Source organism: Hemicordylus capensis, chromosome 6, assembly GCF_027244095.1.
Source record: "Hemicordylus capensis ecotype Gifberg chromosome 6, rHemCap1.1.pri, whole genome shotgun sequence".
NCBI lineage: Eukaryota > Metazoa > Chordata > Lepidosauria > Squamata > Cordylidae > Hemicordylus > Hemicordylus capensis.
This window is the reverse complement of record NC_069662.1, coordinates 135,628,591-135,641,252: the sequence shown is the minus strand read 5'-3', so window position 1 is coordinate 135,641,252 and position 12,662 is coordinate 135,628,591. Positions and strand designations below refer to the sequence as shown.

General features: G+C 42.7%; 1 protein-coding gene across 9 annotated transcripts in view; it reads right to left on the bottom strand.

Moving 5' to 3' along the window:
- The window catches only part of ABCB1 (ATP binding cassette subfamily B member 1), an 81,359-nt gene that overhangs the window by 58,183 nt on the left and 10,514 nt on the right, over positions 1 to 12,662 (bottom strand). For 3 of the 9 annotated variants that reach the window (XR_008310225.1, XM_053263950.1, XM_053263954.1), the window contains exons 2-4: positions 10,686 to 10,782; positions 10,139 to 10,236; positions 909 to 963 (exon numbers count right to left, since the gene is read on the bottom strand). Coding sequence is in view for 8 of the 9 variants with exons in the window: in XM_053263950.1 (XP_053119925.1) it covers positions 909 to 963; positions 10,139 to 10,230 (147 nt within the window). In the remaining variant the exon portion in view is untranslated. Of the gene's footprint in view, positions 1 to 908; positions 964 to 9,938; positions 9,984 to 10,138; positions 10,237 to 10,685; positions 10,850 to 12,662 lie in introns of those variants that run through there. The other 6 variants (XM_053263952.1, XM_053263953.1, XM_053263955.1 and 3 more) reach the window with 5 other exon arrangements.

The following is a 12,662-nucleotide window of genomic DNA, read 5'->3' as shown; positions in this document are numbered from 1 at the left end:
ATTGGCAGGTGACATTCTCTCTCAAAGAGTCACTTTGAGTGTTTTGGTTGCTTTCTGGGGCAAATATTAGACAGGGACCTGATCTAGATTGGATCTGTGCAGGGGACAGAGGATTAAAGTCCCTTCCCCCTGCAGTCCCCCACAGATCCCCCACAGCAGTTATTTAGGATTACACAAAATAAGCCCACAAGTGCTAGTTATGTGCTTGTCATAACGCGTGGTTTGGCTCTGGGGTCATGTCACAGGACAGTGGAAAAGTTGGTTTTCCCCTCTATTTCCTCTCTAACATTCCTCCCAGTTATGTCTCTGTTTTCAGCTGATACTCATAACTCCCAGGCTGACTCTCATATTTAACTTCTGTTTTCAATTCCTTTTAGATAAGGCCGAATGTTGTTCTTTCTCTTGGAGTCCTTGTTTTAACATCCTTCTAGAAACAATCTCTATGCTTTCTCTTCCTTAATGTTGTTTCCTTTTTCTCTGGCAAGAAAGTTATTCTCTCTTAGCCCATCATAACAGCACCTTCAATGGTTTTTAAGCTAATTAAGACTTTATTTGGAATCTTTGAGCTTTTCTGTGTAGAGGGCAGGAGGTTGTGCTATGGGTAACATGTAGGGGTAGTAATAGCATTGAAGCAGAGTAGGGTCATAGCATGCATTTGCTCTCAAATATTGCTTGGCTGTGCCATTAATTTAAATATATAATGAGTTTGTCTCACCAAGACAGCAAGTAAGAAACTGACCAACTATGACTCCACCCCACAAGCCAGTACATAGAGACAAAATATACAGACAAGCATGTTTACTGCAAGAACTGAGGCAATGCTATGGCAAAATCTCAACAATCAGCATTATGTCTGTGCTGAGTTTATACAAGTAAATCAATAGACTTAACATTGTAAATGGACTTACCATTGTAAATGTACCGACCACATTAGGCTTCTCTTTTTCCCCCTTTCCTTTCCTGCTAAACAATGCATAAATAGATTTATTTTTTTAAAAAAACCACATTTAACATTTTAATGTAATGAATAAAAAACACAATATACAATTAGGGGGGGGGAATAAAAATATAACATGAGGACAAATTGCAGATGCTACTTGATGCATTTTGCAACTATTTATAAAACTATATTTAAAAAATGTCCAGAAAAAATTATTCTGGGGTCTTTTCAGTCATAAGAACATAAGAGAATAAGACCGTAAGAAGACCCTTGTGCACCAGGCCCAAGGCCCATCTAGTCCAGCATCCTGTTTCCAGCAGTGGTCCACTCTGGGAAGCCCACAAGCAGAAGATTAAGGCATGCCCCCTCTCTTGCTGAGGTAGCCTATAGCAATCCAATCCTTGGATTTGCCTAGGCACCTTTTAAAACCATCCAAGCTGGTGGCCATCACTGCATCTCATGGCAGATAATTTCATAGTTTAATTATGTGCTGTGTGAAACAGTACTTCCTTTGATTGATTGATTGATTGATTGATTGATTGATTGATTAAGTGCTGTCAAGTAGGTGTCAACTCTTAGCGACTACATAGATAGATTATCTCCAGGATGATCTGTCTTCAACTTGGCCTTTAAGGTCTCTCAGTGGTGCATTCATTGTTGTCATAATCAAGTCCTTTAGTCAGTCCTAAATTTCCTGCCAATCACTTTCATGGGATGACCTTGGTGTAGTGACAGAGGGGGAAAAAACTATTTCTATGCACTCTCCACTCCCTGCACAATTGTATAAACATCATGTCTCCGTTTAGTTGTCTTTTTTCCTAAATTAAAGAGCCCCAAATGTTGTAGCCTTACCTTGTAAGGAAGATGTTCTAGCCCTCTTTGCTTTGGTAGCCCCATTCTGTACCTTTTAAGGTTCTACAATATCATTTTTGAGGTATGATGACCAGAACTTTACACAAAATATTCCAAAATGTGGCCACATCATATATTTGTATAACGGCTTTATAATATTAGCATTTTTATTAGTTTCCTTAAGGAAAGTAAGTTTATGAGATCACCTGGCATTCTGTCTGTGTGTGTGCACGTGCATGTGTGTCCCCCCTCCACCCATCAACTTTGCAATGCCTGGTGGACCAATATGAACCAAATTGGGTACAGTTGTAGGGACACCTCAGTGGTGTAGTTTGTGATGATATAATCAATTCCAATTCAAAATGGCGGTTGTGTGAATGTTTTGAGGTGCAAGTGGGCTAACTTGATGTATGTGTGTTTTTCTTTATTTCGGCCCAAGGCCAGCATAAATATAAGAAAAAGAAACAACAACAAAAAACACATAAAATACATAAAACATTAATACCTTCAAATACCGTATACATGACTAATTTCATTCAAATGAAACTGGTTAATCTGAAATGCATAGCCTCAATCACTCTAAACCGAATCTTGCTTGCTATGAAATTTTTTTTTGCTCCCCTCCTGTAAATGTACTCTGACTTAGCAGTAAGCAGAAAAAGGATCTTGTCCCCATCAGAAAGGCAATTAGAATTATAATGAATTAATAGAGGGGAGAGAAGCTTTCCCCTTAATTCAGTATAAAATCTACATTTCAGCATCAGGTGTTCCGTAGTCTCCACTTCACCGTTATGGCAGGGGCATAATCTTTGATCATAGGGCACCTTCCCGAAGCGTCGTTCCAATACCGTCGTATGAAGGGCGTTAAATCAAGCCACTGAAAGAGCCCTGCGATGATCCCCGTTGGAGATCCTAAGTAAATATTCAGCAGGGGAATGACTACTGAGAGTAGTCTAGTAGGCCAGAGCTTATTTGGGCAACATCCTCCTGCTTCGTCATATCCCAAATACATTATGGCCATTTTGGCCTTTCTGTGGCCCAAAGCTCTAATCAGGGGCAGGGAAAAACCCAAGGACGCTAACATTGTATTAATATCATTTTTCCAGTGGGTCCTAAAGCTATCCTCCAATATCAAAGGGTAAAGGCCCATAAGGTAAAAAATCAGATTAAGCCAATAAGAGAAAACCATTTTCCAGAGTCTCGCTTCTACAGGTGGCCACCCGATCTCAAGCCTAATAGCAGCATTTAAAACTGAGCACGGTAGTCTAAGAAGAGACCTAATAAACTTAGATTGGACCGTCTCCAACTTTGGATAATTAGTTTTGTCCCCTAGCGTGCCTCCCATTAGGAGCAAGGCAAGAGGCTTGGCCTTGAAAGCTCTAAAGGTACTTGCAACAAGTGAGCTCGTTTCTTCATGTGCAAGGAGCAAATTGCTGAGGTGGCTTTCTGGGCGAGTGGGCTAACTTGAACCAAATTTTGGTGCAGTTGTAGGGACACATACGAACACCTCAATGGCATTATTTGTAATGATGTCATCCACCCCGATTGAAGATGGCAGGCACGTGAATGTTTGAGGCACAAGTGGGCTAACTTGTGGACCGCCTAACCAATTTGAATCAAATTTGGTACAGTTATAACTAGTGTCAAACAGGGACATCTCAATTGCTAGTTTGTGATGATGCCATCCACCCCAATTCAAGATGGTGGACGCGTGAACATTTGAGCCACCAAACTGATCTGAACCAAATTTGCTACAGCTGTAGGGATACATAGGGACACCTCAATGACATAGTTTGTGATGATGTCATCCACCCCAATTCAAGATGGTGGACACATGAACATTTGAGGCACAAGTGGGCTAACTTGTGAGGATGGTCATCATCAATTAATATTCTAGTGGAAGGAAAGTAGGCAGATTTGCCTTTTTCACAGCTGATGCACACTGAGTGACATTTTCAATGAGCTGTCCACCATGACCCCAAGACCCCTTTCCTGGTCATTCACTGCCAATCCAGACCCTATTAGCATATATGTGAAGTTGGGGTGGGTGGTGGGATCAGTTCTCCCACCAAATCATTGACAGGTTCCGACAACAACAAAGAAATCCCAACAGCTCTGGCCTTCAAAACCAGCCATTGCACATATAGCTGTAAAAACCCTCCAAGTACCTCAGAGGGGAACACAGGAAACTGCCATATACTGAGTCAGACCATTGGTCTATCTAGCTCAGTATTGTCTTCACAGACTGGTAGCGGCTTCTCCAAGGTTGCAGGCAGGAATCTCTCTCAGCCCTATCTTGGAGAAGCCAGGGAGGGAACTTGAAACCTTCTGCTCTTCCCAGAGCGGCTTCATCCCCTGAGGGGAACATCTTGCAGTTCTCACACATCAAGTCTCCCATTCAGATGCAACCAGGGCAGACCCTGCTTAGCTATGGGGACAAGTCATGCTTGCTACCACAAGACCAGCTCTCCTCTCCGCTCAAAGTTATCTTCCATAATGTTGGGCAAGCCTGGGACGTTTTCAAAGCATGCTGTCCACTCAAGAGCCATCTGTATTGCTATATGCATACCCCAAATGCCATACCAATCAGCGATAACAGGCGTAATACTAAGAAATGACACAGTGGAGTGGTATTTTAGAGTCACAAAGATAAAATGGGCAATGTGTTCCACCCACAGTTGCTATGTTTCCAAGGGTACCAAAGGAATAGGGGTTTGTCCTAAAAATAAAACATAATCACAGAGCAAAAACACAACAATGCACAATTCAAATGAGAGCATCTCTGTGACCATTTAGTTTTGTTTTGCTGCAATTGATATAGTACTACAAATTCTACAAGTACACCTTTCCTGCTTTCACATTTTGGTACCCAGATCTTGCTTCCTTTTGCTTTAAAAAAAAAAAGCAGCTCTCTGTCTCTCTCCATTAGCTGTTGCAGCCTTATCTGTTTTGTACTTTGTTTACATTTCACCCATTCAGACTATATTTTCACAGTGTTTTTTCCTCCTCCTCCATTCTGTTCTACCCTTCATTCGTTTCATGCTTTTTTCTTTAAAGCTAGTTGTTCAACAATCCAAAACTGAAAATGGAGGTGACAAATCAACAACTATAAATACATAGAAGAACTATCCAGGACACTAATCACAACAGTGAGAACTAATTTATCAAGGTATCTAGGGTATTTCATTTCATTCATTTCTTTCTTTCACTCAACCATGGATTTTGCATTGCTTTGCTATGGCACTGAAGAATTGCCTCTTTTGCTACAGTAGTAACACTGAGGGTGATGCACATTATTCTAGGCATTGTTACCATGATGCATTTCTTTAGAATAAAGCTGGAATACATTCAGGACAAGTGATAACCAGATATTTTCACTCTTTTTCTCTGTTCTATTTGCAGAATGCATGATAACAACATACAAAATAAGTTTAGCCTAAATCAGTGGTTCCCAAACTGGGGGCCTCCAGATGTTGCTGAACTACAACTCCTATCATTCCCTGCCATAATAAATTGTAAGTGGGGATGATTTGAATTGTAGTTCAGCAATATCAGGAGGCCCCCATGTTGGAAACCACTGCCCTAAATGAAGATATGTGAATTGCATGGTTACTTAACAAATCATTCTAATTTTTTCCCCCAGCACAAAATTAAACCAACTAAGTTATGTTGACTTAGGATACTGATGCACCACATACTAGAAGCCAACCCTATAGATGTGCATGCCAAATAATATTGTTTTGGATGCTCCTGTTGTCATTTGTTTCAGGTTCATTTAGGCTTTGTGCTATTTGTTTTGTCACCAGTTTAGTAGATCCTGATTTGTTTCAAGTCCCCACGCATTCTTGGTTTTTTAAATGGTGTGTGTGAGTGGGGTGAGCTTGCTCTAACTTGTTTTACACTGCTGTGTTGGCAGTGGCAGGAGCTACAATTGTACAGCCACCTCATGGCAGGTACTGCATCTTGCTCACAGAGGTGCACCAAGGTAATTTTGGAGCCTGGACCTAAAGGCCTTTGGAAGTCCCCCCTACCCTGCAAATTAAGCATCATCATGCTCGGACGGGTGGCCACACCACCAAGGACAGACTGAAGAGGATTTGGGGGGCCCCAGGGTCATGGAGGCCCTGGACTTTGGCCCAGAAGTCCAGGGGTAAGAGCGCCTCTGCTTGCTCATAATACTCATAACTGCCTCAAGACATGGGTAAAAATGTGCATTGCCATGAAAGAGAAGAACTGTACCAGCAGAGCAATCACAATATAAAGCATTTGACTTATCAAGGTGTATAATAACACATTTCATTCACTCTGCCATAGTCATTTGCATTGCTATAGCCATGTGGAATTGTTCATATCACACTAGTAACACTGAAGTTGATGCACCTGATCCTAGGTGCTGACCCCATAATGCATTTCTTTACAATCACATTCAGAGGTTCCTATATTTCAATTATTTGGAAACAAATAAAATTTCAAGGAAGCATTCAGAAGATAATTGCATAAGTGGAATGTAAGTCTCCAGGCCAGATGAGTCACACATCCGACACAGTACTGAAGAAATTTGCATATGTGAGCACAGAATCTGTAATCTCTGAGAAATCAAGGAAAATGGGTGAGCTGCCAGAAGAATGGAGATGAGCAAATGTCATCCCTTTTCAAATGTTTGAAAAGAAGGAAAAGGATGAACTGGGAAAATGTCAAGCAGATAACTTGAATGTCAATATCTGGAAAAATCCTAGAACAGATTATTAAGCAATCAGTTGCTGAACACTTAGAAAAGAAGCCGGGGATTATTAGGAGCCAGGATGGGTTCGCCAAGAACAAATCATGCCAGTCAAATATTTCTGATGACCAGTTTAGTAGATTATGGACATGCTGTGGATGTATTGGTCCAATATTCTGCATCCACGGAAGGGTAGCAGAAGAGCTGTGCCCTTGCAAGGAAGCCACAGAGTAGCTGCAGAGGCTTCTTCTGCAGCTGACTGCATGTGGAGTGGAGAGGAAAGGAGAGTGATTTCCGCTGTTCACCCCTCCCTCCAAAAGTCCTTTTGGCTTCAGAAATATGTCCCTGGGGGTCGTACAGCCCTCAGGATCAATTTTTGGAAGCCAAAAGGGCTTTTGTAACAAAAATTGCTGCCCCTCTCCCTGTGTGCACACACAGCTACAGAAGATGTCTTTTCCACAGCTGCTCTGCAGCCTCCTTGCAAAGGCACAGCCCTTCTTCTCCCCTCCTATGGCTATGGGGCATGTGTCAATTTCAGCAAAACATTTGACAGTCTCCCATTATACCTTTGTTGATATAATGTGGCCTATAATATACTATGGTTAGATTGATTCATTGCTGGTTAAGCCACCATACTTAATGGCTCCATGTCATGGAAGCAGAGGTACTCTTACCCCTGGACCTCAGGGCCGAGGTCCAGGGCGTCAACAGCCCCTGGGGGCCCCCAAATCTTCTTTAGTTTGTCCTGGGTGGTGTGGTTGCCTGGAAGAGCATGATGATGCTTAATTTGCAGGGGAGGGGGCCCCTCCCAAGGCCTTTAGGTCTAGGCTCCAAATTACCTAAGTGCACCTCTGAATGGAAGAAATATCAAGCGGAGTGCCACTTGACTCTGGGCTGGGCCATGGACTGTTTAACACTTTTACAAATGGCTTGAATGAGGGCATAGAGGGCATGCTTATCAGCTCTGCAGATGACACAAAGTGGGCAAACAAACATCATAGAAGACAGAGGCAAGATTAAAGATTATCTGAACAGGCGTGAAACATTAGCCAAATTAGAGAGCCAGCGTGGTGTAGTGGTTAGAGTGCTGAACTAGGACCCAGGAGACCCGAGTTCAAATCCCCATTCAGCCATGATACTAGCTGGGTGACTCTGGGCCAGTCACTTCTCTCTCAACCCAACCTACTTCACAGGGTTGTTGTGAGGAGAAACTCAAGTATGTAGTACACCGCTCTGGGCTCCTTGGAGGAAGAGCGGGATATAAATGTAATAATAATAAACAAGAGATACACATAGCACCTGTATTTACACCTGTGTAAATGTGGCCCAAGATTGCATTAGCTATTCTAGTAGCTGAATCACATTGCTAGCTCAACTTGTGATGTGCTAAGGCGCCTAGCACCCAACAGGTTACGAATGTAGCTCCTGCCACTGCAGGAGGCCTCCCCAAAATCCAGGGGGGCCTTGTGATGGGGGCCCCTTGCCACAGGTGTGGGGTGGCAGCAGGAGGCCCCCCAAAATTCAGGGGGCCCCTCATGGTGGTGGTGGGGCCTCACAGCGGGGGCGGTCTAGGCACCAAAATTATCTAGGTGCGCCACTGTCCAGATCACAAGAACTAGTATTTCCACTCTGTTTTGTGCTGGTTAACTCTCACTTGGAACAGTGGCTGAGATCATGACTAAGGAAGCATATGTGTTACTAAGGTCTGCAGGGATTCAATAGGTGCCCTCACACAACTCCCCTCTCACACTGTTGTTCTAGAGCACTAATATTTCCAAGCACTCTTTAAAAGCAGAAATATGTTGTTGAGGGGGCCCATTTAGTTTAGGTTGTATTTGCATTCATTCTGAAAATGAATGCACATGCCTGGACAATGCGTACTCTAAAGTGAATCATCTTAATGACACATAGCAAAGACCAAATGAAAAAGAAAATTTAGTGCATTTCAGTAGCTTGTGAAGCAACATGAAATACCACCTCTTCCTAGTTCCCTTTTTCTCTTTACTATTCTATTATACAGTACTTCTGCAGCAAAAACTATTCTGAAACAAACACTATAGCAATGCACAATATCCAGAATGCTGGAACAATCTGCTGTAAAAGCCCTGAGTCATTGTCCAAGTTGCAATGTACTGAATCAGAAGTATATTCATGTACTTCATGTACATGAACTTCATGTACCCTTCATGTGCTGAATCAGAAGTAGGTCCCACTGTGTTCAAGGGGACTTACTCTCAGGTAAGTGTGCATAGAATTGAAGCTATAATGCTGGAATTGTTCTGGTGTGTGTGTGTGTGTGTGTGTGTGTGTGTGTGTGTGTGTGTGTGTGTGTGTGTTTATCATGCTTATTCTTGAAAATCTCAATTCTTATATAAGTTAAAAGAAACACCCTTAACATCACTGAGACACAATCACCACAATGGGATTATTATACTGGCACAACAAGACAGAGTAGGACAGAAGTAAATCAATCAACAAAGCAATATATTCTACCAAATGCCTGTATTGCAACCATAAGAATGGAACGATGCACCAAATGCTATATAATATTAACTTTTCCTATTTTCCCTCATGTTGTATGGAGTGCCTGGAGTGGAGGGCTCCTGGCTGCTTCAGAAGAGGGAAGCCCAACTTTTTACCCTGGTGTTTTACTGGTAGGTGGTTGTGTGAATGATTGCCCCTGGGTAAAAAGGCTTCCACCCAGCCCACTGCCATTTCTGACAGTGAGTTGGAGGGAAAGTAGTGGCTGTGCTCGTGGTGCGGGGTACTCTGGGATGTGGGAGGGGAAATTCCTCCCGCCCCCAGCTTTTGCCTTCATTGTGCAAAAGCTGTTCATGTGGGTGCACAGAGCAGTGAAGGGAAAGGAGCCACCCCTTGTCTGCTAGGGAAGGCAGCGTGAGGTCGTGAGAATGACCTCCAAGTCTTGTCTTCCCTCTTCTTCCTTCCTATTCCTCGCGTGTCTGTTTACTTATATTATAAACTGTGTTCAGGGTCTTGTTATTGTTAATGCTGTGCTTATCAAGCACTTTGTTTTGTAGGTGCTTAAGAAATAATAAATACTAGCCGGCCCGCAAAGAGCATCTGTGCACTCTTTGGGGCCGGCTGTTCCCCCCACTCTCCCTCCCTCCTGCCCCACTCTCTCTTGTCCTCCCTCCCTCCCCCTCCCATCCAACTCTCTCTCTCTCACTCTCCCTCCCACCCTCCTTCCCCCTTCTGCCCCCTCCCTCCTGCCCCCCTCCACCCGCACTGAGCATTTTATGGCAGTGGGTGGCCATTTTCTGCCAGACCTCACCGCTGCCACAGGCCCTCACCAGGTGGCAGCCGGCCAAAAAGGGCCCTGCCACTGCTGTTCCTCCTCCCGGGCAGCGAACAGGGAAGTCCTGCTGCCGATTTCCCTCCTGCCCCGGCCTCCAACGGGCGCCTCACCTCTAGTTGGGCCCCCCGCCGCCTGGCCTCCACGGCCAGGCCCGCCAGCGACCAATCCTCCTGGGTGCACCTCAGCCAATCAGGTGCTCCGCCGCCCAGCCAATGAGCTGGGTGCTGGGACACACATTCCAAGGCACACCCAGGAGAATTATATATATAGACAATCATCAAATATTTGAACAGAAAGCAAAAATGCCTACCTTTTGCCTTCAGCCAGAGAAATGTTGTCAGTTTCAGCAGCAGCATCATACTTTCCATTCATTTGTTTCTTTGCTTCACTTTCAGATGCCATTTCTGCCTAATGAGGAAACAAGCCATCTCAGGAAATTAAATTATAAATGAAAAATAGGCTTTTAAAAACCTGCTGCTAATAAAGCAAGGATTAAAAAAAAAAACAAGATAGCCTGCTTTAGAGGCCATTTATTTTATCTCTGTCATAGCCAAAACAACCAAGCAATAATCCTTTTGTATTAAAAACTTAGTGCTATATTGTACAGCCTCACACAGAGAAACATGAGGTGCAGTATAGAACATCAATGTATTTTGACTTTACTTTGCTATATAAGCATGTACATATTTTTGAATCAGTAAACTAATTTTGTAGACTTAATGACAAACTTATCAGCATATTTTGTCGATCATCTGCATCTGCTTTTATAATCTCTCTCTCTCTCCCCACCCCCTTTTCAAACAAAGCATTTAAGTATACAGTATAAACCAGGGGGAAAATATATATATATGACTTACTTTCCAAAAGGATGTTTTCTTTCTTGTTTCTTCTTAATAAGTTGTTCCGTAGCAATGGTTGTGGTTGATGACAGCTGAAAATATGACTGGCTACTGCCTGCTTACATAAAGCAATGATGAGGCAAACGTTTACTGTAACAGATAAATGCCAGCTGTTCCCCTTGGACCTTGTCTAAGCCAAAGGAAGTAATGTTCATGCATGTTGAGCTCCGCCTTCTGCAAGGCTAATGTTTAACATGGCCAGATCTGTCACTTATGAGCCATCCCCTCATAACTCCACCCTAAGGAAATGTTCCTATTAGTTGATGAAGGCTTTTAAGGTCAGAAATTGAATTTGCTATGAAGAATGAAACAGAATCCCAGTGTCCTTGCTCACTTTTTTGTTATTTTTTTAAAAATTCAATGTTTTACAAAGATAAAACAAAAAATTAAAAATATTATGAAAAAATGGTAAGGCATGTTATGAAGACTAAGGGGACAGAAAATAATCTCAAGAAGGGAAGAGATGGAAATAATGCATTGTTTAAAAAGGCGGTCATGTAAAGGAAGGAAGTGTCAAAGCTATGTAATAATAGTCTTACAATTTTTGTTTTTCTTAACTTTTTAAATTATTGCAAGTGTTCTAAAGTGTTCAGTTTGTAACAGGTTTACATATAAACATATGCATATGTTTATATACATTATATGTTTATACATATGTATTTATTCATATATGAACATATAAGCTGACCATATTGCTAGGTGGATGTCCGCTCTCCCATCACTCAATTACTTTTGTCCATTCTGGGTGGCTCTTTAGTTTTCACATGAATTACCACTCTTTATTCTACCCATGGTGAATGTTAATACAGCCTACTTTTGCCCATATCTAGGTCCTAAATATTAGGGGTGTACACGGACCGGTTCATGGTCAAACCAGTCAACCATGAACCATGGAGAAGAGTTCTATCAACCACTACTAGTCGGAGTGCTATAGGCCACCTCCAGCCTCAGAGGCAGGATGCCTCTGAATACCAGTTGTAGGGGAGTAACAGCAGGAGAGAGGGCATGCCCTCAACTCCTGCCTGTAGGCTTCCAGTGGCATCTTGTAGTCCACTGTGTGAAACAGGATGTTAAACTAGATGGCCCTTGGGCCTGATCCAGCAGGGCTGTTCTTACGTTCTTATGTTCAGGCAGTTTGAGTGGTTCGACTGCGAACTGCTCCAAACCGGTTTGAGATGGTTCATTGGTTCAACCAGTCCAGCTGGTCGGTCCGACAAACCAGTTCACAGAGTGATCCGTGCACATACACCCCTACTAATATACCCCAGAAATGTTGTGAATTCACTTATTTTGAGAGAATAAAGTCATTTTTGTACAGACCCATGACTTGCTAAAACCTTTCTATTCAAAGAGGCAACATTATTGCTATTAAAAATATTGTTATTAAGAATATTTATATACTGCTGTCAACAAAAACTTCTCAAAGCAGTTTACATTAGCAAAAGGAATGAGAAAATGATTCCCTGAACCCGGAACAAAGGAACAGTTTATTTATTGCTTCCTTTCTTTTTATATTTATATCCCAATCTTCCTCCAAGGAGTCTCTAGAGCAGAGTACATACTTATGTTTATCTTCACAACTTCACAAGTTGTCCTCCACACAACAACCCTGTGGGGTAGGTTAGACTGAGAGATAAGAGACTGGCCAGAGTCACTCAGTAAGTTTCATGCTTGTGTGGGGATTTGAACCTGGGTGTCCTCAGTCCTAATCCAACACTCTAACCACTAAACTATTAAATGTATAAAAGCCACTACTTTAAGAAGGTGCCACCACCACATCACTAGATGCTCTTCAGGCATTTAGATGGCATGTTCAGCCACTGCAAGCTGAGGTAGGGAAGTGGACTCTGCCCCTGCTTCCGCCCCCACTGTCCACTGAACACATGAAATGAATGCCCAAAAGGGGCTCTAGTGAATTCCATCCATGCTTCCACA